General features: G+C 39.1%; 1 protein-coding gene across 2 annotated transcripts in view; it reads left to right on the top strand.

Annotated features, from left to right (window-relative positions):
• ehmt1a (euchromatic histone-lysine N-methyltransferase 1a) overlaps nucleotides 1-24641 on the top strand; it is a 57917-nt gene continuing 33276 nt past the window's right edge. For both annotated transcript variants that reach the window (XM_054772789.1, XM_054772788.1), the window contains exons 1-11: nucleotides 1-872; nucleotides 4074-4197; nucleotides 6796-6878; nucleotides 9804-10011; nucleotides 10095-10231; nucleotides 12394-12537; nucleotides 12638-12915; nucleotides 14841-14918; nucleotides 15002-15090; nucleotides 15192-15298; nucleotides 22481-22603. In XM_054772789.1, the coding sequence (XP_054628764.1) occupies nucleotides 528-872; nucleotides 4074-4197; nucleotides 6796-6878; nucleotides 9804-10011; nucleotides 10095-10231; nucleotides 12394-12537; nucleotides 12638-12915; nucleotides 14841-14918; nucleotides 15002-15090; nucleotides 15192-15298; nucleotides 22481-22603 (1716 nt within the window). In that variant the 5' untranslated portion in view covers nucleotides 1-527. The remainder of the gene's footprint in view (nucleotides 873-4073; nucleotides 4198-6795; nucleotides 6879-9803; nucleotides 10012-10094; nucleotides 10232-12393; nucleotides 12538-12637; nucleotides 12916-14840; nucleotides 14919-15001; nucleotides 15091-15191; nucleotides 15299-22480; nucleotides 22604-24641) is intronic.

The following is a 24641-nucleotide window of genomic DNA, read 5'->3' as shown; positions in this document are numbered from 1 at the left end:
GGAAGTGTTGGCAACAATATTCAATAGTGAGACCTTGTGTGGACAGATAGCTTTTCTAAAACTACAAGTAGAAAAGCGTTTCGATTCCTTGTGGACTGGGTGTATGTCCAAACCGAAAACCAGCCCACCGACTGTCAAGCTCTTATTTTGTGGATGTGAGCGGAAGTGCAGCGTCACTCTTTCAGTGAACTACAACACAGTCCGTCCTCTGCTTTATGCATGGTATAACTCAACGAGAAAAGTTGGGATGACATTGACAAACTGCTCTTCAAACGCTTCATGTTTGCGTTCGTAATGGTTGTGAAAGCTACTTACGTTTGGAGTTGAATCGCGGTGCAACTTTTCCAGCATTACTTCAATTTGCTGTAAGATTGTATTTCAAACATTATTTGTAGTGCGCCCGTTTGAATCGACTGGCATTTTACTTGTCTGGTAATTGTAAAACCAGTTATTAATGTAGGCGCATCCCTATTATTTGCATATACGTTGCATAGCAAACCGGCGTAGAACGGATCAACAACAGAAGCATGGAAGACAATGGACCCGCTGAAGGTTCTGGGCCAGACAGAGGTTCCTTCAGTAATTTAGGGACAGGCGTTGGCGCCAAGCAAAATGACAGACAAGACAAGGCAACTCCGTTCCATATCGTTAGTGACTCAGGATTTAACCGCGGCAAGCGACTTGGGAGCTCCTCTGTCAAAAGTTTGGGGTCTCCCGGTCGCCTGCTGCTTTGCACATCTGGGGAGCTGAGTGCCCAAAGTATTCAGAAGAAAGTAGCTGCAGCATCCATTGGAAGCTCGGGAGACCAAAAACCCAGTAACGGAGCTGATCAGACCATGTCAACTGAAAAAGCAAGTCCACTTGGAGTTCAGGTAAGAACCCACTAATGCTCATTTAAACAAAGTTTAACAAAACGTAAAAGTATTACAAAATTATGGTTACCAAACATAAGTCCTGGTTGTTCGTGCCCTCGAAATGGTGATTGACAAACGTTATGAAGAGTCAATCAAGGGCTGTTTATGTCCACAAGAAGACAAATCAAAGATACAGAATATTAAATAAGTCAGTATTTTTAACAATATTAGTGATGTTGATAGGTTTGCCGTGAGTCCCGGGACCCACATGTGGTGATTTAAGTGGTTGCTTGGAAAATTCAATGGGTCCCCAATTTTAAAAAGCCGTATTCGGTTTTTCTAGGTTGAATAAGGCCTATTATTAGTAAAAAACAAATGTGCATATTTACGCAAATTGTACTAATTCTTACCTTTAAATTAAGCATTTTCAAGCATAAAAATGACTAAATGGACTAACTAAATGAACTAAAATACAAATTCAAGGCAGAAGAAGCATTCTGATTGTGAATGTAGTATTCTACAATGGCCACTAGGTGTTTGGAAAGGCATTTATTGCAAGTTTAAATTATCACACAACAGACACTTAATAATAATAAATAACACGAGTTACTGTTGGGGCCATAGCCTACGACAAGCTAAAATTCAACTCTGAACCTCCGACGTCACTTTTGTCCTCGACACATTTGTCTGCCTGCCACTAAGGTCCAATAGTGAACACATATACTGTGACACACATAAACAGGAGTTCGTGGCTTATTTACTCTTACTATTGTATGTCTACTATATACGATTGTAAAACCATTTAAAGCAGCCATTACAATACATTGATGAGATGTTAGCCACCGCAGGAAGTCAAAACATATAAAGTCTGTTATCTTATTTATAATATGTCTAATATGTCTTATTTTCCCTGATTATATCTACTATACTGGGTAGTACAAATCTATAGGTCACTATATGGGGTTATTTCATGTTTACAGGGCTCTGGTAATGTTAAAAACCATATTTAGAAGACTGTGAACAGGTTTTCTGTACCATAACATGAAAATATTCAATTTATTCATATTGAATCCTACTTGGTGGAAATGGACTTATCGTGGTAGAGTCTGGAACCAATTAACTGAGATAAATGAGTGGCGAATGTATTGGTCACAGTGGCATGACATACAACATTCAAATACCATTTCATGATTGTAGCATAGGTGGTTAATTTGTTTGATTTGTGCATAGATGTTTTCTTGTAAGTAGTGCAAATGTTGCAGTGCAGTAATCCTTTGCCACTTTCAGGTTCAAATTTTGCAGTTTCACCCTATCCTGTTTTAAAAAATAAAATAAATCATACATTAAAATTACAAATCATGAATTATTATTATTACTTTTAATTATGTAACATTTCATGTATTATTATCGCGGGGGTTAGGTTCCCAAAAATAACTTGTAATAGGTAAAATCCGCGAAGTAATCAGCTTTATTTTGTTATATTCTTTTTTATTTATTTATTTTATATATATTTTATATTTATTTTTATATTCTTTATATTGTAAGACTGTAAAACCCCTCACTATACAGTTCATACACTTTTCTCAGACAGGCATTAACATTTTCTCACATTTCTCACACTGTCAAAGTTCAAACTTCATTTGAATTTTGATGATTTTTTACGAGATTAGACACATAATAAATTATTAATAGTGACTCACGCGTATTTCACAGTTCCTCTGACCGTGCCTCTTTGTCCTGGCGCCCCTCCACTGTAGCCTTTTTGTATCCTTGTTGTAATTTATTGTTGTCGTCCTTATGCTATTTTCCTCCTCCTGTTATGTAATAAAGCGAAGATTCATTTATTCTGTCCAACTTTTTGTGCGATGGTTAGCGTCGTCCTCTGCCTTTTGGGTGCAGAACATTTTGTCGGCACATTTTTGTTTGCCACGAAGGAGATTGAGCCAATCTCCTATATATGTGTGTGTGTGTGTGTGTGTGTGTGTGTGTGTGTGTGTGTGTGTATATATACTGTATGTGTGTACAGTATATGTATGTGTGTATACACTCCTGATCAAAATCTTAAGACCAATTGAAAAATTGCGAGAATTTGAATTTTGCACATTTGGATCTTAATGAGCTTTTATGTTGAGCTATAATATGCAAGAAGGGGGAGTGAGACCAAAAACATTTGAAACTAGTAATTAAAAAAAACAACCCAAAACTGGGTTAAAGTGATAAACAAATAGGTTGTTTATCAGCTGATCTAAAGTTTAAGACCACAGGCTATAAAAGTCAAAATCTGCTCAAAATGTTCATTTTCTGTCAGGCGTTCACACTGTCATGCCCTCTTGATGGCTAAAGCTAAGAAGCTTCCTCTTTTTGAACGTGGTCGGATTGTGGAGCTGCATAAGCAGGGCCTCTCGCAGCGTGCCATTGCTGCTGAGGTTGGGCGCAGTCAAACAGTCATTCTACTTTTTTTTTTTTAAAGCTCCTGAGGATTATGGAACAAAAAAGTCAAGTTGTAGACCCAAAAAAATCACACCTACGCTGAGCCGGAGGATCCTATTGGCTGTCCATCAAGACACAGGGCGGTGTTTGACTCAAATTAAGGCCCTTACTGCTGCCAACTCCAGCGCAGTAACCATCAGACGGCATCTCCGGGAAAAAGGTTTAAAAAACAAATTCAGACCTCATCTCCTTCAATGCCACAAAACTGCCACAAAAATATATAATAATTGTAAAAAAAAATGAAGTTGGATACTTCACTGATTTCACTTTTTGGGAACCTATCCCTCGCTATAAACGAGATAACACTGTTTTTAAATAGTTAAAGCAATCTACCACAGTGGCTATGTTTTTCTATGCCTCCAAGGAGCACCATAACCACAAGAACAAAGCAGATGTTGTTTAAACACATTAACACAGAGCTGTGAAAGTTATATTATCCATAGGACATTACTTATGGAGTGATAGCTAATTAGCATCTAGCTTCTTCTTCCTCCACCCAGATTACTATACAATAACCACAATAACCCCCTAGCGATTGGAGACAAACAGCATTTGGCCTACACTCACATGAAAGAGTGTGCATGTAAACTGGGACTTTTATATAAAAAAAAATGGAGAAACCCAACTATTCCAGTAGTCCTACTATTTTAGTGTATGTAAATGTAAAACTTGGATTATTTTGGGTATATCTTTTTTATTTCTACTTAATTCATGCTGCTCTTTGCCTAGCTGACCCTGAGGAAAGCAGCTAAGTTGGACCTGACAAGCATGCACACTTCTGTACCACTTCAAATGACAGAGATTGAAGATAGTGAAAGAAGAGACGGCTTCACCGCCACCAAACCTCACTCAGGTAAGGATGTTTTTTCATGCATTTATGTACTTTCTCTCTATACTGTCTTTGACAAAGGATTTCCATAGTCCAATCTGATTCATCAGATTTAGTTCATAGTAGACTAGTTTGTCGAACGTTGTTCTTGTTTTTTAGAGCACAGCTCATGGGGATCCCTACAAATAACAGATTATTTGTGACTTTTTCCACCTCAAAGAAAAAGGCTAAAAGACTCATGAACAAATAAACATGATAGGTGTGCAAAAACTAACTTTTATTTATTTATTTAGTGACACAGAAAGTAAGACAACCAAGAGTGAAACACGGTGACTTGCGGCAAGCAGGCATATCACACATCAGAAAAGTGCACATAAAATAGGAACATGGCTTGAAAAACAACAGTTTGCCAAAACTCCTGTTAGCAGCCTCATTTCTTGGATTATATTCCACAGAGGGGGTGTTAAATTAAGTTGACATAATACTTTAGCACTTTACTTTTTTGGCTTCATCCTTAACCTTTTTAAAATACTTTGAATTATTTTTTTAACTGGCCATTATGAGCCAATAAGTGAGTACTGTAGATGTTGACGATCCTTTGGATTGTGCAACTGCAGTGCGTGATTTAATTCATGCGTAGTCTGTATAGGTCTTCTGTTAAACACACACATCCTTTTCAATTCTTTGTGAACACAAATTTGGCTGATTTTGCATCCTAACGGGCTATGTATGTTTCATTGCGTCAGGGCTGCAGACGTTTACCTATTAACATCACTGCACCAATAACGAGGCGGAGATGCACACAAGTTGCGAGATGAGACGATCCACGATATTGGGTTCATGGGAACGAGACGATATTTTAACATTACTTTTAAGAAAACTACAGTGACAAAACATAGGACTGGACAGTCTTTTTTTATAACTGAGTTGAAAAACAATGCAGGAACAATTTGAAATGTTTTATAACTTTGCATGAATGACCTAAGCATGATGCTTTCAACTGTTGTTTGTAACTTTTTTCCACTAATTGAAACAAAAACTAAAAATGACCAAAGTTAAAATAATGACGGGAGTTGTAGCTGCTACTACTAATCATTTATGTTGATGTGTAGTTATCTAAAGACAAGTGTAAAATAGATTACAGATTGATTGCAAATAGCTTTTATGGTAGGTTTATGCGAAAAAAAATATAGTCCCCATGATGCTTAGAGTGCCAAACCAGGAAGTAGTGAATCTCCAAAATAGACTCTACCATCATATATTTTGATAGAAGTCAATACAGTGATTATGTTTTGATTTGACAAAGACAAGTTTGATCAAATGTCAAATTACTACACCTTCTGGTTGGACAATAACACTGCTGCAGCTGTTCAACTCCCATGAAAAAAGACACACGTCTTGAACCTATGGCATGGCTAATGCTGTGGCTACTGTTTGAATATGATTATTTTGTTGAGGAAGATGTTTATTTTCAAACCTAAAATATATATATTTTTCAACTGCACCCAACTGCACAGGCTCGGCTCGAACCCACATCAAACGCGCCTACTGCTTCAGTGTCGAGCGCATCAGCTATTTCGCTAAGGAGCAGACATCTACCTCAATGACCAGATGGGCTTTTAAAACATCTGAGTGTGATGTTCTCTACATATTATGACCATGCTACACTGCACACCACTGTTAAATATTCACATATTTTCCATCCCAATGCTATGCCCATTGACAGTAATCAAGCTCTGTAACAAATCTAATCAAGCTTAATGTATTTAATTTATTCATTCTCATTCATTTTTTATGCTGCTTAATCCTCAGTAAGGTTACGGGGGAATGCTGGAGCCTATTTAACTTATTTATAAAGCACTATGAGACATATGCCCTGTGATTGGCAGGTGACCAGTCCAGGTTGTACTCCGCCTCTCGCCAGAAGTCGGCTGGGATAGGCTCCAGGATACCCCCGTGACCCTAATGTGGATAAGCAGCATAGAAAATGGATGGATGGATGGATGTACATTCATACATATAAAATGCAACACAAAGTGCTTAACAGAGTTAAAAACAATACCTCGATAACACCTCTCCCCCATACACTCCACACCCCATCACCACAAACGCACACCAATGTATGATGGCTGAGCATAGGGGAACCAAGTGAGGCAACACTATCACAGTCGCTATCTGCACTAGGAGTTCACAAGGACACTGACACAAGGCACCTCCTGGACGATATATAACCCCCGGAAAAAAAGACTGGAAAAATACAAATAAAAATACATATAAAATGGTGTAATGACAACAGGTAATACGGGCTGCATACTATTTTCATATTTGTAGATTAACAATATGGGCAATGTCCAATTAGCTCTGCGATGACCATTATCATAGTGGTCTTGGTAGGAAACAGATTTTCAAAAGAGTGGTAAATGCAAGTAAAAACAGTGGCTGGCCAATGTTTTGGCTACTATTTGCTTGGTTAGCCACAATTTACCGGTTCAAACCTTAAACCAATGTTATGTTCACCTTTTGAGTATCACAAAAATGATAGCTATAAAAATGTATGATATCATGGACTGCACATGACGTGTTTCTTTGTGTTCATACTGTACTGTATATGGTTTTCCCCAGCTACCAAGAGGAAGAAAAGGAAGATGGGACTGTACAACCTTGTCCCGAAAAAGAAGGCAAAGCCTCTTAAAAAACAGGAAGAGGTTAGTGTACGTCCCTGCTCATTACCATCCATTATTGTACCTGTTAACAATTCCATTCACATGTATTCATTCTGAAGAACTACAGTCATGATAAAAAGTTTGGTGAGTAACTAAGTCATTTTACGTGTCAGCAATTTTTGTAGGGATCATAAAAATGAAAGCTGTAGCAATAAAGTTATTAATGAATGAATTTAATTTAGACCTGAATTGATTCTAAAATTACAACAGTCACTCTTATTACAAATGTTGATCTGAAGAACGTCAACATCAAGCTAGCAGGAGGCTTGGAGGGCGTATCAAAACTAGACATTTTTATGAGCATATTAATTAGTCACAGATTTTGCCGTCGTTGGTGGTCCCGCAGTGTAACCGTGCAAGTACTCTGGTCTACTGTTCATCATTTAGGTTTATTTACTCTTCTTTTGATATTGAGAGAAAGTGATGTTGTGTTGAGTTACTCGTTTTGAGGTATACATTAGTTAGTAACAAATGATTATGATTATTGGACAGTATAATCAAAGACTGTATGACCCACATCACTCACCATTACATTGTTTCATGGCCGTTGTAGCCGGCCGTGAAAATTATGGAAATTTGTATAATTTGACGGTCTAAACCAGGGGTGTTAAACTCAATCACACTGGGGGCCTATTTTAGGTTGTGGGCCAAACTGGACTTAATCCCCCAGCCCCAACTTTGTACTGTATCTTTCTTATTATTTATCCTGAAATTTTCAGCACTTGTATATTTCTGCATATTGAAAGTATTAAAAACATTAAAACCTTCTTGTCCTTTTAACCAACGTAATTGGTGAATGAAGCACACTCATATGCATCATCAGTGCACACACAAAGGTACTCAATAATAATCCCAATAATCCAGGCTCAAAAATAGTAATTAGTATGATCAGATTTTGAGACAATTTCTCATTAGCACTGATGACTATATAAGTAAGCAGTCTACACAACTTTTATCCCTGTTCCTCACGCGTGCAGTGCCGGGATTGGAGCATATCAATATAATGCACTCCTGTGGTTGCGTTTTCAGGTTGGGACAAAATGCATATGCCAGCCGTTAAATGTGTTTTTATGTGGACATACATTTTTTTAAAACTTCACGCGTGTGGATGGACATTTTGTTTTAAACCGGAGTGGGGGAAATGTGCATTTTTTCGTGTCTGTTCATTCCTGCTTGAAATTTTTACTTTACGATAGTCGGCGGATATACAACTATTGTTGTTTCGGCGTAATTGTTCATTTGAGTAAAGTGATTGTTGATCGACCACCTCTTCGTCATTCTCTCAATGTCTAGGCAAAAGCTACAGTATTTTATATCAACACAAAAACATCACAACATCTGGGAGATGTGAGACCCAGAAGAGTTTGCAGCTGTGGGAAGGGCAAATTATGCATTTCCCAGCATGGTTTGCTGTAGTTAAAATGCTCACTTCTAACTGTTTTATGCCTCTTTTAAAGTGTTATTTTGTACAAACAGGGTGTAATTAGTGAGATATTACATAGATGTGCAATGCAATGTGCATTGTATTATTTTTTTATTTTTTTTGCCTGTGGGTGTTAAAAGTCACACATGTGTTGCATGCGCACAACTGCAAAAAATAAAATCAGTGCCCGGAAGTTGATGGCTTAATAGCGCATGTTCTCTTGTAAATGCGGTTTAAATACATCGGATACTATGGCACATTTATGACACAAGCCAACAAGCTTTGACTCTTACTGCACGGTGTGTTGTGTTATGCTGATGTTTCCAACTCCGAAGTTAACATATGATGTTTTGCTAGAATTTCAGACTTTCAGTTTGATGTTTATACAGTAAATATGTCAGCCTTTTATGTGCAACAAAATCACGACCAGGGCGGGGCGATGTGGACCAAAACTCTTATCCCGATATATTTAGGTTGAATATCGATATACGATAAAAAATATGCGTGTCAAGTTGTTTTATTAAAATAAATACTTAACATGAAGATGTTTTTTGACATTTTAAAGCTTCATGCAAAATGCACATGAAAAAAATCTGATCTAAAAATAGAATCTAAAATAAAATAGGCCATTCTCTTTTTGAAATAATAATAAATAATTGAAAAAGCCTAATATAATCTTTTTTATTACAAACCTTTAGCTATGCTCAAATCCTCAGCTAATAACAAAAGAACAAAATATGAAGGAGTGCCTGGTTTAAGAGGAAATTTTAAAATGTCAGAAACTCAAAAATAGTTTTAATTGAACAGTGGTAGTTTTTTCGGTACGGTAAACATTTTTCGAAGACACAAAGCATGTTGTTATTTTGTGCCAGAACACCGACCTGTCAACTGCATCAGGCTTAGCAACTGTCTGACTAACTTCCTTGTACATTTGTGGTAGAGCTTGTTGTGCTAAGTAATAGTGATTGCGAAGCTCGCTGGACATTGCGAGTCCAACATTTTCAGCAGGTTTTTAAAGCTGTTTTTTCCACTGTTGCAACGGGGACCATATCTTAGCAATATGACAGGACACCTCTTTATAATAGAACACCACTTTGCTTTTCCTTTCATGAGGAACGCAACAGGAGCGCAGCAGACAGGGCAGAACTTCACATATTCCTCATATTGGAGTTTGTGCCAAGTTTTAAGGTGGTGAAAAAGATGTTTTTAATGCTCTGAATTCCAAGTACCTCCACATTACTGAGCTGCCACTTATTCCTTGCTGTCGCGTCGACTGGAGCCTCCGGACTTCTGCTCCGCCTCTCCTCCCTCTCTCCTGCATGGAGGGATGCGGGAGATACAGCACAAATCCAGTCTATATTGAAATCAACGATATGGTTGGTTTTGATATCGTTCTTAAAGTAAATATTGATATTTTTAAAATATCGATATATCGCCAAGCCCTAACCATGACTATGCTAATTAACACGTTTTATATTTTCCAGGATGATTCTCCCAATGTGCAGAGGAACCACGTTGCAGCCGATGGGATGATATCCAAAAAGACAAAATCCGGAGAAGCCTCAAGTACTACAAATAATTTGGCAATAGAAGTGCAACCTGGAGAAGCAAGCCAAGTTGAATACACAGAACTGAATTTGGACTGTCTTGATCTGAAAGCTCAGGAAAAGCTTCTTTTACCACACTCAACAGGTAACTCTTTTCATGTGTCAGAAAACGTATATACAGCTGTGTACAGATATACAAATTATTGCGTGTTTGTGCACCTTTAACAGCACTTGCTGAGGTGACTGAATCAGACTTGGCTGAGGAGTTACCATTGTGCTGCTGTCGCATGGAGACACCTCCCAGTGGAGTTGTGTTGTCTGCACTGGATCAGACCTGTATGGCCATGGAGATCACAGATGGAATGGTAAAATTAAATAACTACATTAAAGAAACATTACTTTATTTTTGAACATAGAACATTTGACCACTTGCTACCGAGCTGACAGATATATCTGTGAGTGACCTTATGATTATTTACACTCTTAGTGACGTCAGTAGGTGGCGAGGTTTTCACTTCATTGGTTCCTTTCACCAGAGCAGCAACAGCAAACACTTTTGCACACTATTACAGTGTGGTGTTGAAAGTTGTTTTTAAGCCAGAAACTGAGTACAGTTTATCCCCACTTTTTGCAAGCATTTCCTGACCTGTGGATGGCGAAAATATATAAAATAAATCTATTAAAATGTTTTCAGGCCGCACGGTGGTCTAGTGGTTAGTATGTTGGCCAACACAGTAACAGTCTTGGGCATTTCTGTGTGGAGTTTGCATGTTCTCCCTGTGCGTGTGTGGGTTTTCTCCGGGAACTCCGGTTTCCTCCCACATACCAAAAACATGCATGGTAGGTTAATTGGTGACTTTAAATTGTCCATAGGTATGAATGTGAGTGTGAATGGTTGTTTGTCTATATGTGCCCTGTCATTGGCTGGCGACCAGTCCAGGGTGTACCCCGCCTGTTGCCTGAAGTCAGCTGGGATAGGCTCCAGCATGCCCCCGCGACCCTAAAGAGGCGAAGCGGTATAGAAAATGGGTGCATGGAAAATGTTTTCATTTCACAAAATCAATTGCATAAAAATTGTAGTTCGGACCGAATTAGATAACTGCCATTTATGGCATACGTGCACGCACGTGAACATACCGAAAAGCAGCCCCAGAGAAGCGTCCAGCAATTTGTCGTCATGTTGTTGTTACAGCTGTGTATTGTCCCCTTGCTACATCGCGGTTCACCCTTTGCGGAGTCACTGTTTCACAGATTTTTTAAGTGCAATTTTGCATGTTTTTTTTTAACAGAGTATGAACACGCCTTGTGTTCTGCATCGTTGTGGTGTATTCGAGTCATCAATCGCTGCACAGTTTTATGTTTCTGTTATTGTATTTACTACTACTACTGGTAGAGGGGGTTGTATACTCATGTGAGAGTTGAACACGTGTGTTTATGTGCCTGTACGAGCATATTGGGAACCCACAGTAGACAATAGCCGGCTAAATATAGAGCCACAACAGTCCCTATTGGCTAAGGGAGAACCCGTCCATTGTGTTTTGCGTCCTGATTGGCTGTATACCATTGTCAATCAATCTCCTTTGTACCATTTCCTGCTGTGGTCGATGGTCGCTAGCAATCTAGTTAACTGTGTAAGCAGCTTGCTAACCGCCAATAAACAATAAAAGACTAAGCTAACCGGCTTTAGGACTCATTGAACCGAAGATTCATTTATGCTGTATGTTGCTGTAAACTACTGAAAATCCGTTTTCAAAAACATCTTCTGATGCACTAACTTTGACACATCTTCAGTGTTGCTTCCTAGAGTCACTGGGTGTTTCAGGTCTCACAACTTGTAACCTGAGAGACCAAGATTATATCTGGTCTCGATTTGGGCTGGTTGATATGTTGTGGAATTTTCAGCTGCCTTTCCAGGTCAACTGTCATCACCCAGTCTCGGGCCGTGGGTAGCAAACCAGCAGAGCAGTTATTTGGTGTTTCTTGTGGCCTTTCTCCTTCCTTGAAGAAATGAATGGCTCTGACACTAGCTTAGGTGCATTGACTGACCTCGATCTGCTTGCTGATTGCCTCAGCGATGGATATTAGGACTTGGTTGTGTCTCCATCGATAGCGGCCCTCACTCAGCGTCTTGGAGCAGCTACTCAGGATGTGTTCCAGTGTCCCTACATTGGAACACAGAGGGCATGTTGGTGTTTCTATATGCAGGTGCACAGGTTAGATGGAATTGGGAGAACACCATAGACCCCTGGATTTGGAATTTGATCCCTAATCCTCTTGGAGTTGATAGGATTAACTCCTCCCTGACCGAGCTGAAAGGGAGCCTGAGCTTTTTGGTGTTCCCATACAACCCGATGCTACTTAGGCTGTGTGGCAAACCCAGCCATGTATGAAGATAACTGCTCAATCTTTGCTCAAATCCTCTCATTATACTGAGATTTCTGCGATCAAACTTGTATGATTATTGTAAGCATTATGGTTTTAGATGTTTGTACATTTTGGTCATGAATGTCTTGTTTCCTCTCCACAGGTGAGTCGTTGCCAGCGACGGGTGATGAAACACGAAATGATGAGACCCTCCAATATGGTCCATTTGTTGCTTCTATGTGAGAATCACAGGTCCAGTATGGTTAAACACCAATGCTGTCCTGGCTGTGGGCTCTTCTGTAGTGTGGTGAGGGCAATCACCCGCAAATTGTAGCTATCAGCACTGGACTTATTTTGATCCTGGTGCTGCTTAGCTAAAATTCAGTGTTGTGCTGGTCTTCCCTTAGGGTACCTTCATTGAGTGCCAGCCGTATGGCAGTATTTCCCACCGTTTCCACAGGGGTTGTGCCTCGATATTGAAGGGTCGCAGGTTTTGTCCCCACTGTGGAGAGGATGCCAGTGGTGCAAAGGAGGTTACAGTACTGAAGAACAATAACTCAGCCTCCCCCCTTACATCGAACCCAGGACCATCACTTCCAGGTGTGCCACCATGTCCTCCTACACAGCCACTTAGAGCTAAAAAGACCAGTGAGCCACAAAGGAGTAGAGAGCTGAACCTTGGCAGGTAAAGTGGAATTGATGTTTTTTTTCTAAATATTCTCAAGAACAGTGCTTCTCAGCGGGTTTGGCTGCAGGAGCCACCATCTCCCCTTAATGGCATCTCCCCTTTATTAAACTCAAATATATTTAATGAAAAAAAACTGTGCGCTTTGAATTTGAGGTAGTGCAAACTAGCAGTGTGCTACTTGTATCACAGAAGAATTTTGAACATTTCAGGAACAATATGTTTTCATCCACAAACTCAAAACGATTTGGAGAAAATGTGTGTTTAAAGGTTTTCAATACATGCTATATATGCGGAGTTGAAGCAGAGTAACTGGACTTGGACCACGATAAAAGGTGAAAATCAAGGAGTCTAGTTGCTGTGATTAAAATCTTGAGATAAAAACTGCAATCCAGTAAGATTTAAAATGCAAATTAAACTTTAATTTGCAGGTTGACACAAAACTACAAGTTCAATAATAACGTCTTAGTAACATCCTTTGCTCGGATATTTTTAGGCACAAACTCAGAACTGAGAGAAGAATTTTTACTTTCACCGATGGCTTCATGCTCTCATTTGCAAGTATCTCACCGCACACAACACTTTGCGCTTTCTGTTCTTGTTTGTCCTCAATAAATAACCCCAAGGTTAACCACCATGCCTTGCGGGTTGTAGATGGTGGCAAGATGGTACGCCTATTTGTAAGGAACCTACAAGATGTTGAGGTCCAGAGAAGAAGCTCTCATTGTAGAAAAGGCAAGGTGTCTACATTTTGTTGCAGCTGCAGTACTATTGCTACTTGTCAAAGACCAGGAGAGAATGCAGAAAGAAGAAGGCATAACCCCAACTAGAAAAAGGAAAGCACGGACAGTGTGAGTCCTGTTTCCCACCAATGTACTCATTGGCACACAAAATTGCATACCACTGCGACGACAAAATTTGTGCACTTGTCAGGGTGGCTTAAGAGGAGGCTGCCGCAACATTGCTTCTGCCCTGCCTACAGTCGACGTGAGTGCACTGAGTTGGATCATGGTGCCTGCCCGTTTGTGATTGTCACCATTCTGCCAATATAATGTTTGTAGAAACATTTATTATATGCCATGTCTTTAATATAAGTGTGACATTATTATTCTTGCTAATGGAACAGTAAAATACACCGAAATGTCATACAGCCGTGCAGTATTCTTCTCATCCTGAAGGGGTGGGGGTGTACGTGAGTTGGAAAGTGCTTGTCACTGACGTCCTTCCATAGAGAGGAAAAGACAACTTCTTTTTTTTCTGACAGCAGCAAGCCAATTGCATTAAATATATTATATTCTGCTAAATGAATGAATTCATTTGGGATGGAGGATTAAATTATCCAAGCTCACCAAAAGGGGATCATACTTTATGACAAAGTATGAGAACTTTTCCTGGCGAAGGATGGTGTGCATGTGCTTCATATACAAATAAAGTGTCACAATGGAAATGTTTTTTCAGTTAATAAAATAAATGGGTATAAAAAATGTTAGAAAACATTTTTTAACCAAAGTGAATTACACTCTTCTTTTTGTTGTTATCCTCCAATGAGCAACCTTAGCATAAAAAACTCCAAAGGAATCAGTGCCTCCCCAGCCATGAACCTCACCGTACATACAATAACTGCCCAATACACTGGCAAACTTTGTCGGGCTTCTTCTATGAAAGCATGTTTCAAATAGTACTATACAGAGCGTTATCCCCACTTGATAATATTAATAGACAATGCCCTGATGTATTGGAAAAAGTACCCTTCAGAATAAAAGTGTAAGATTATTTTTGTGTGTTTTTTTTTCTTGGTTTTTTTTGCCCAGGCAAAGACTGAAAACCGGTTTGCGACCCAAAATTGAGAGTCACTGTTCAAGAATATTCAAAGAAACGAATGCAGACTAGCACTGCCTTTTGTAACACATGATGAATTCCTACAGGGATGAGGCAGTGTGTACTGCAGGCAGACCAGCTAAAGAATCACTAGAGACTATACTCATGGGACTGGATGATGAAAGGTAAGGTTGGATTAGAAATACTTCATCATTTTGGAAAGAAGCAACTCTTTTCAGCATAAATAATTTGACTTTTTTTTTCCCAGTCTAAAACCACCAGAGGTTAATTCCTCTAACAGACAGCTCTACCTTTCTGCAAAACAAGGAGCGCTCCAGAGGGTCATTCATCTTTTGGGTATTTTAAGTTTTTCTTTTTTTTTCCACAAAGCAAAGCCAACTACTATGTCTAAAGAATGCGTTCTAGTGGAAATACTATGCATACTTTTTATACTGCAGTTGACGGAAAGGATCCCAACTTTTTGATGGATGGACAAAACAAATGCTCACCCCTTCATGCTGCTGCTGCTGGAGGTCATCAGGAGATCTGCCATGTGTTGATCCAGGTCAGCAGAGTGTCTATGCTTTACTTTGTTTGCCGAATCTACCCATTCATGACTTGGGGAATATGTATTCTGTTTTGCTTTTGCTTACACAGTTGGGAATATTCTAAAGTCCTGCAAATTTTTATTTGTTAATATGTCGATTTTTCTAAAAAAGACAAAAAACAAAGAAAAATATATTGTATCCCACAAATATACTAAAAACACTAGGGCTGTCAAAATTAACGTGTTAACAACGGTAATTAATTCATTTCATTAATTAAGTCAATTGTTTTTTTAATTAAAGGCCCTGTCACACCTTGACGATTTAGCCAGCTTACGCGAACTTATGAAAAATTTGGCCAATACGCTGTGTACGTTGAATAAGTTATGGGTAAGTTTTGTATAAGTTAAGAGCACGCTGAAGCACGCCGGCATACGTCGTAGTACGTCCAAGTCGACCAAAAATTTTGTGCATGCACAAAACTTTTCGACGTATGTCAGCGTATGATTCATACGTCCCGCATCCGCGGGCAATAAGTTATGCAATCGTTGACACCCGTTCACACACGTTATTTGTAAGTTACACACAAGTCGTAATATGTCAACATACCAAACTGTGTCTTCTTGGCTCTCTTCTTGGCAAGGGTTGGCTGAGAGGAGATGGAGGCTGTTGTGTTTGCGGATACAGTACATTATGGTATGCCTTGTAGGAACTCCTTATTTATACTGTACATGCTTGACCAGTAGAGGGCACTGTGACACTGGGAATGGAACTAACATATATATATATATATATATATATATTTTTTTTTTTTTGCTCTTTGGCCGAAAGAAACAATGCACGTTTTAATCAAGCATTATTGATCACGTCAACATAAAGTGCATAGGAGTATTTACATTCAAAAAGAATGGAGAGATACAGAATTTTACTGTCCACGTTAGCGTTTGCTGGAAAAAGTAGAACTATTTACAAATGAGTATAAAAGACAGCGGTGAAAAACATGATCATCAGTCATAATGACACCACACCCCAGCAATGAACGATAATAAACATATTCCTATTGCACAGTGCAACACTTTAATAATACTTAAACAACTTTGGGGAATGGAACTAACAGGAGGGCAAGAGGCGTTACAACCTGCGTCATCTCCATCAGAGTGAGAGTGGGAGGCTGTGGGTGGTGATGGATACCTCGGTCACTGCCCTGATACTTCTTGGCAGCGGTCTTCGAAATTTTCTTCGGCATTATGGTGATGTTGACACTGCGATGTCTAGTGAGGTGAGTCATCAAGTGGCAGCCTTTTTATAGTCTATGGCACGTCATCGTCGGCCATACGCTGCCGTACGGTTTGCATAAGTTAGACTGGTGTTGGGCATAAGTTGTGAACGCTGGCAACACGCTACGCATTCGTTGGTGTAAGTTGTCTATAAGTTATAGAAACGTTCTATATAAGTTACTAATACGTCACGTATACGTCGAACTCGTTATGAATACGCTATGTATACGCTCAAAATTGAAAAAAATGTCCACAGTTCAATGTATGCCATCAAAATGATCACGTCGGGCATGTGCTGGCTAAATCGTCAAGGTGTGACAGGGCCTTAACGCATGAACATCATGGCAAGCCATACCTCTCTGTTATGACAGCAGATGGAGGCACAGTGTAGCGTCCCCACAGAGTCTGACACTCTTTTAGAACTTTATTCTGACCTGAACACATCAACAGCAGTGCAATTCCAACACAATATATGTATCCCCAACTCACAAACATGCCTCTAGTCCAGGCATCACTAAATGGCGAACCAGGATCCAGATCCGGACCCAGTGATGGCCCTTTACGGACCCGTGATCAATTAAAGTGAATGGGAAATATAATAGCATATAATCATGCTCGTGGAACGTTCGCAGCGGCAGTTTGCATTCGTAATTACTTCAGTTATTACGGTTACGTGACAGCAAACGCGGTGACATCACTCAAAACGAGCCAATGAAATTGTTTGTTTACTTGCCGAGCGAATGAGAACCACGGCTTGCTCAAAAGTAAGACCAGTTGATCAAGAAAACTGAACATTTAAAAGTGAATGGATGGACCAATGTATGTTCATTCTTCCAGAATCCAGTGCCGAACCACTGTAGGGGTGGTCAAAAGCAGAAACGTGACACAACAACCTGACAAAACACAGGTTATTCGAGGGGAAGTATCCACCGACGTCTGATGTGAGAGCACGCAAAATAACGTAGTGTGGAAGGGTGGACACCGTAGCTTAGAGCCCAGTATGAAAAATGTACGAGTCATAGCACATTAATTTACACCACAGTAACGTGCAAATGAGTGTTAACTAAGGAGTGTATGGATATTGGAGCAAAGCAAAACATCTTGTGTTGTGGAGTCCTTTTGCTGCAGAGATCTCACTCAAGGTAAACAAAAAGAGGAATTGTGTGACTAATTCAGGCAAATTCCAATGTCAGCTACAACAATAACAAGAAAATGTGAAACTTTAAAAGAATGTACTGTTGCAGCTTTTCTGTTAAAGACACACTTATTGAATTGTTATTATTTAATATTATTACTTGAGTTTACAGAAACCAGTACAGTTTTATTTAACTCGTCTTGTGTTCATTAGTTGTTTGTACAGTCAAACTTTTAATTATTTATGTGAAAGTTGGTCCTGTTTTCTTTTAAATGCAATTTAGGTGCCAAAATAATTGTGTTGTAGGGCGATGTGGAGCTGTTTCATTACTTTTCATATTGGGGACTTCCGATATTGGCTTTTTTGCCGATATCTGATATGCCGATATTGTCCAACTCTCAATTTCCGATACCAATATAAATCGATACCGATATGTGTACCACACATATCTCCTGTTGTGGAGTTAACACATACCTGTTGTGAAGCTAGTAGATACAGCATCAGCAATTAGCTTCTCAACGTGGATGTAAGCAACATTGTACAATGTTGTATTACAAACAACATTGTAAAACATCTGAGAAATACTTCCGCTTAGGCTGTGACATTTCCTTTAAAAGTCAACAGAGTAGCCACTATTTGTTTCCACGCCACACTACAAATTGCATGTACACAGTAATTTAAAATTAACATATTTTGCACCATTTTTGCATCAGATTTTAATGAAATTTCATCTGCAGATAGATATTTAAGTGAAGTTATATACTATATACCTTCAATGAGTTTGAAAGGCTTAAAATTTGACTTAACATTTGAAGCCGTCATATAAGTCGAGGTGGTCCAACACTCAGTATAAATCCGATATGAAATGGAAGAGGAAGAAGTAATCTACCTAACAAACATGCATACGAATGAAAATACACCCGATATTATATGAAAAAGCAGCATTGTCACTGATGTCTCCACGGACTCTCCTAATCCAGCGTGCGCAGATTAGCGCGTGTCAGATTTTACCATCACTTACTTCCGGGAATTGTAACATTCCTACAAGTGACGCTAAGCGGCATAGAAATGGATGGATAGAATACAAGGAGTGAGTTAGTTTACTACAGGGGTCACCAACGTCGTGCCCGCGGGCACCAGGTAGCCCTTCACGACCACATGAGGTGTCCGCAAGCTTGCTTTTCATTCAGGATTTCAGTTAATAATAAAAGAACAGAAAGAAATGCATTCTGAAATACAAAATGCAGCACTTTGTTAATGTTCTGGTAAAACAAGTGTATTTGCTTTGTTTGGGTTTAAAATAAGCTCTGAAAATAAATGTTACAAAAATGAGTACCTCTTGGCCATTTTCATTTTGTCAAAGTAGCTCTCACAAGGAAAAAGGTTGGTGACCCCTGGTTTACTACTAGCCACCCACAGTTTTTTACACGCTTGAGAGGTGGTTTGATGAGTTCATCATATGCGCACAGGACAATACAGGAGCCCATAGGCCTATAGTCCAGCATTATGTTTATAGGGAAAAATCTCAATACAGATAATAAATTTTTATTCCAATATCGGGCCGACAGTATTGGTGGGCCGATATTATCGGACATCCCTAGTCTGTTTGACGCAATTTAAGGCAAAATAATGTTGTGACCTTCGATGTGAAAAAATTATATAAACAGACCTTACTCAATTTTAATCGAAGCCCATGTTCTAGTCCATCGTAGTTACAACACTAACGTTACTTCCAACACTTCAACACTTCAGTTACTACCACCTCATTCCCGCCACACGCACAGACACGCAGTCACAGACACTCGAAACTCTGAACATCATAACAACATCTTTATTATGTGTGTATTTGTGGTCTAAATAAACAGAAAGACAAAGAAAAACCATAAGTGGATATTCTTATCACTCACTTGGTATAACACTTAATGCCGAAGTATAATTTGCTGCATTTAAGTATGCTCAGAAATCCCAGAAAGTACACTCCAAACATGGGAATTGATCTTAAATAACGTGGTGACTTTGAACGCAACCCCTCATTGCTCATAATAACATGGGGGATATTCTGCGAAGCGAGTTTAGTAGAGTGGAAAGCCGGACTTGCGTGTTCAGCGAAGGTAGCTCTCTTTTAAAGCAGCTGTATTGCCATGGTAACTTAGGCTAAACTCATAGTCTGGTCGGGATGAGGTTATGTCCAGGCTTTTAGCGTGAAGTCAGCTGTGAAAGTGCCACCGTTTAACTAATTCGCAGATGGCGTCACCATTTATATAGAACCTACGAGGTTCTCGAGGGGACACGGAAAAAAAAATGTTTAAAAAAAGAGCATTCCCTGATGATATTATCCATCTATAAGTGAGATAGATTTTCAGCCGTGAGAATGCGCTAGATATGCTCAATCGAGCACCAGAAATAAAATGCAATATGAAATATTAATAATTAATGTTAGCAGATGTAAATGTCATAGGCGTCCTTGTGTGAGTACTGAGCCTGTTAGTCTTCTTATATTATAATATAATTCTGAAGGAATAAGCAATCTGAGGCATCAATCAACTGCATTAAAACACTTGTTTTATTATAAAAGGGAAAAAAAAGTCGCCACAAAACACGTCACACCAAAACACTGCCATCTAGTGGTCAAAACGAGATAAAGCAGATTAAAATATTTAACGCATTTATGACATCAAAAACGAAGGTTGTTGTCCCATGTATTTATTTTTTAAATTGGTAAGTATTAATATGTCAAAGTTGTGCAATGTTGCTGATAAATGAAAAGAGTAGTAGGGTATCGTTTTTATAATAATCAGTGTTAACTTGCGCATTCACACGTTGCATACTGACATGCCAGCAGTCCTCCCTCGCTGTATTGGCAGCGACAGTGTTGCTTTTAGCAGTCATAATCTTTTGGGGACTCCTCATAACGCTCCATAATAACTACGTAATCATTTTTTGTAAACTACATCGGCTAGGATTGCTTCACTTTTCAGCGCAAGTAGAATAATACGACATCAAACGCCTCCTTTCATCTGAACCCGCACTTAGAGCAAAGCCAAAAAGCGGACTTGACACAGTAAGTTGATAACCACTGTCATGGGACCAGTTAAGTCTGATTGCGGATGTTAGGTTTTGTCGAGTTGCATCTCGAGCACAAAGCCTGGGTTTGTGGAGCCACTTTCGCTGTATAGCCCCATGGTTAAAGTGGGATTCAAATGTTGGTACTATAAAAGAGACTAGTGTTAGGTAAACAGATTTTCCGACATGTGTGCTATCTTTTAGCATGATATCAATATTCAGTTCATTTGGAGCTGTATATGCAAATATATATAATCTTGTACTGCCATTTATCAGTAAACATGGGCATATTTCAGTCATAGTTGGAAAAGGTGATTCATCACGATTAATTCATTTGAAAACTGTGATTTATCTTATTAAAAACTGTAATCATTTGACAGCCCGAAAAAACAAACTTAGCATACACATACAACTAGCAAAACATAATAAACTATCCCATTATACTGCGTAGTATTCAACCAAGGCAACTGTTGTACTGTTTAGGCTTCTTTTAAACAGTGTAGGAGAACTGCAAGTGTTACTTATTGTGCTTTTAATTTTAAATTATTTAACTAAGTATTAGAGTGCACTAGTAGTTTGCAGTAGTATTCAAGTGTACTGTATCAAACTGAGATGTGATTGTATTTTTCTTCATTTCAACTTGACAACTACATGACATGGACAAAGCACCACCTCTCAAAGTACAACCACTGGAGTATGACGCTGTGCAATTGTACACCACTGTAAACAACAATCATAATAATAAACATATTATCCAGTAATCCAGTAAAAGTGAACATCATTATCTTATATAATATATAATTTATATTAAAGGCACCATTTTTGTGACGAGTCGCCGTGTAGGCAAAAAGAAAGGAAATGTTATTTCTAATGCTGTAGAAGTAAAAAATAAAGAAGAAAATACACTCTAGCACTGAATTTCACTACAGCTGAGGACAAATGGAAGAGAACTTAGGTTCATTTTACTTTTCTTAACAGGAACCACACAACAGATACGTTGTAAACATACATCCCAGAAGCTACAGCCAATCCCTCCAACGGCAATCTATAACTCTTCTTGAAAATTATGGAGAAAATCAAAAGGCTTTTGCCTGATTTCTGCAAATTCTCACTTTTAAAGCGTGAATTACTCTGTCTGTGCCTAATCAGCATGGTCTTTGTTAATGAACAATGATATTATTTTTCCAGAGACAACTGATTGGTCAGTGGGCAGGGCTTTTATGGACTGTATTGGTCAGTGGGCGATACTGTTACTGGCTCTGACCTTGCATTGCCCGAACTTAACATACTTGCGAGCAGCTTAGCTCCAGCGTATAGGTACCCTGGCGACGACATATCCGGACTTAATCGTCATACTTATCCAGGATAAGGAGAAATACTGCTTCGTAGTGCAGGCTCCTGGTGCGATACAATGTGATCATCTGCGACCATGAATTTGTAGTTATTACAGCTAGGGCATAGTGTTTCTTCCACAGGGGTTTCCACGTATTCTACAAATACAATCATAAAGAAGTGGGGTTGCTTGAAGAGCAAATGCTCCTGTAATAGGACACACAGTTGATAGTTGACATTTTCACATACAGTACCATATTTTGGGAAAACCTGCAGTCAATAATTATTTGGTCTCACCTCATGTTACAAAAATATTAGCCATTATATATCAGCCCATATATTCATTCATCTTTATGTTGTTGCGGTGATGGGATGTACAGTATATGTGTTTGTAGGCTGGAGCTCACCTGGACATGTTTGATGAAAATCAGAGAACGCCCCTGATGGCTGCTTGTGAAAATAACCATTTGGACACAGTCAAGTACCTGATCAGGGCGGGTGCAGCCATTAATCACAAGGTGAGTTGTCATACAAACACCATAGAGCAGGTTATGCAACTACAAGTCAAAGAGGCTCAAGAGGCACTTAACAAGTTATGTCCTCAAGCAAAACACATCATAATGTGTGTTGTCATGACTGTGATATACAGTAGTTGTATCCAAATTTGCAATTGACTGTAAAATAATTTACAAATATTTTGCCAATATTTATTATCTTTACGGGACTGAAGAATAAAACAGGCATATACAACTTCAAATACAGGTATACATAATGATCTTCTTTTAGGTTTGGTAAGAACAGTGGAACCTTGGTTAGTGTACGTCCCAGTTAATGTGTTTTTGGGTGAACCTAGAAAATTTGTGGCAGAACGTTGCCTCGGTTTATGTACATTTTTCAGTTCGTATACAATATGCTGTGCATCTTGTTGTGTTATTAATACGCTGCATGAGTAAAACTGTGTTCTTAAGTAATCGGTGTTACCTTATATGATTAAATCAGAAGTTGACACATCTTTATACTGTAGTTTTAAAAAAGATTCAAGATTCCAAACTCTTGAATCTTGAATCTTTTACAGTTAATAGTTTTACATGCATAAAACCATTCTAAACGAATATCAATGATGAACGGAATAAATGAACATTTAATGTTAGTTTTACCTTCATTGAAGATGTGATTGTTGCCAAAGATCGACACAGACACCACCTTTGTGTTTTGCCATGAGTTCTTTCTTGAAGTCAATAGTGTTTCTCACCTTACATCTCTGTATTTCTTTTGATCATGGCTGCAAAATAAGCCAAAATTGAGCCAAAGAAAGTTGCAAGTACCAGCATTTTGATAAATGTGAGAAACACAAAAGCAAAACACCAGCACCAAATAAACTAAAGTAAAACAAAGCATAAATGTCTCCTACAGGCTTTGTGGAAAGGATTAATTGGATTTACATTATTTCTAATGGGAAAAATGGATTTGGGTAGAGTACAGTTTCAGTTAGAGTCAGACCTTCTGGAACTGACGAATGACACTAACCAAGGTTCCACTGTTGTTGGACCCTGAATGCAGAGGCGGAAGCAGAGGTTGCTGTACCAAAGGTCTTTACTTGTCCAGTGAACATAAACAATACGAAAATACACAGCGATGGTGAAAATGTAACAACAAAAAACACTGTGAGGAAAATAGGATTCTAAGCAAAAATAAACATAATGGGATAACAGGGAGCTGCACAGTGGCTGAGTGGTTAGCACACAGTCACACAGTCAGGAGATCGGGAAGATATGGGTTCGAATCTCTGCTGGGCATCTCCGTGTGGAGTTTGCATGTTCTCCCCGTGCGTGCATGGGTTTTCTCCGGGTACGCCGGTTTAACTCCCACATTCCAAAAACATGCATGCTACTTTAATTGGCGACTCTAAATTGTCCATAGATATGAGTGTGAGCGTGAATGATTGTTTGTGTATATGAGCCCGGCTGGCGACCTGTTCAGGGTGTACCGAAGTCAGCTGGGATAGGCTTCAGCATACCCCTGTGACCCGAGTCAGCTGGCATAGGCTCCAGCATACCCCCGTGACCCTAGTTAGGATAAGCAGCATAGAAAATGGATGGATGGGATAACAGGGACGGAGGGATGAGTAAACGGGTAGAATAATTAGCGGGCTAGTGTTAGCATGAATGAATGTATAAAACAACACCATATAGAAGTGGACATGAAGTGGTGACGTGTCCGATACTAAGGTGAAGCAATAACCCCGTGGCTTCCCCACTGTTGCTGTGGATCTTAAGAAGCGGCCTAGTTGGTAGGTGGAATCAGGTGTGTCTCGTCACTCCACCCCCACCAGAAGTCAGGGAGCCTATGGGTGAAACACAACACAATCACAAACCAGTAAAGTGGAAAATAATAATAAAAGCATGGAATCAGAACACTTTGCTCATTAAATACATAATGCTGCATTTAAAAAATAGATAATACAAATAAAATAAACGTATAGCAGCGACTTGACTCCCTTTTTATTAATGTCTTTTGTATTGAGCCAAAATCCAAGCCAATCCAGTGGCTGATTCA

This window comes from Dunckerocampus dactyliophorus, chromosome 4 (genome assembly GCF_027744805.1).
Source record: "Dunckerocampus dactyliophorus isolate RoL2022-P2 chromosome 4, RoL_Ddac_1.1, whole genome shotgun sequence".
NCBI classification, from domain to species: domain Eukaryota; kingdom Metazoa; phylum Chordata; class Actinopteri; order Syngnathiformes; family Syngnathidae; genus Dunckerocampus; species Dunckerocampus dactyliophorus.
The sequence above is the reverse complement of the archived record's forward strand: the minus strand, read 5'-3'. Positions and strand labels throughout refer to the sequence as shown.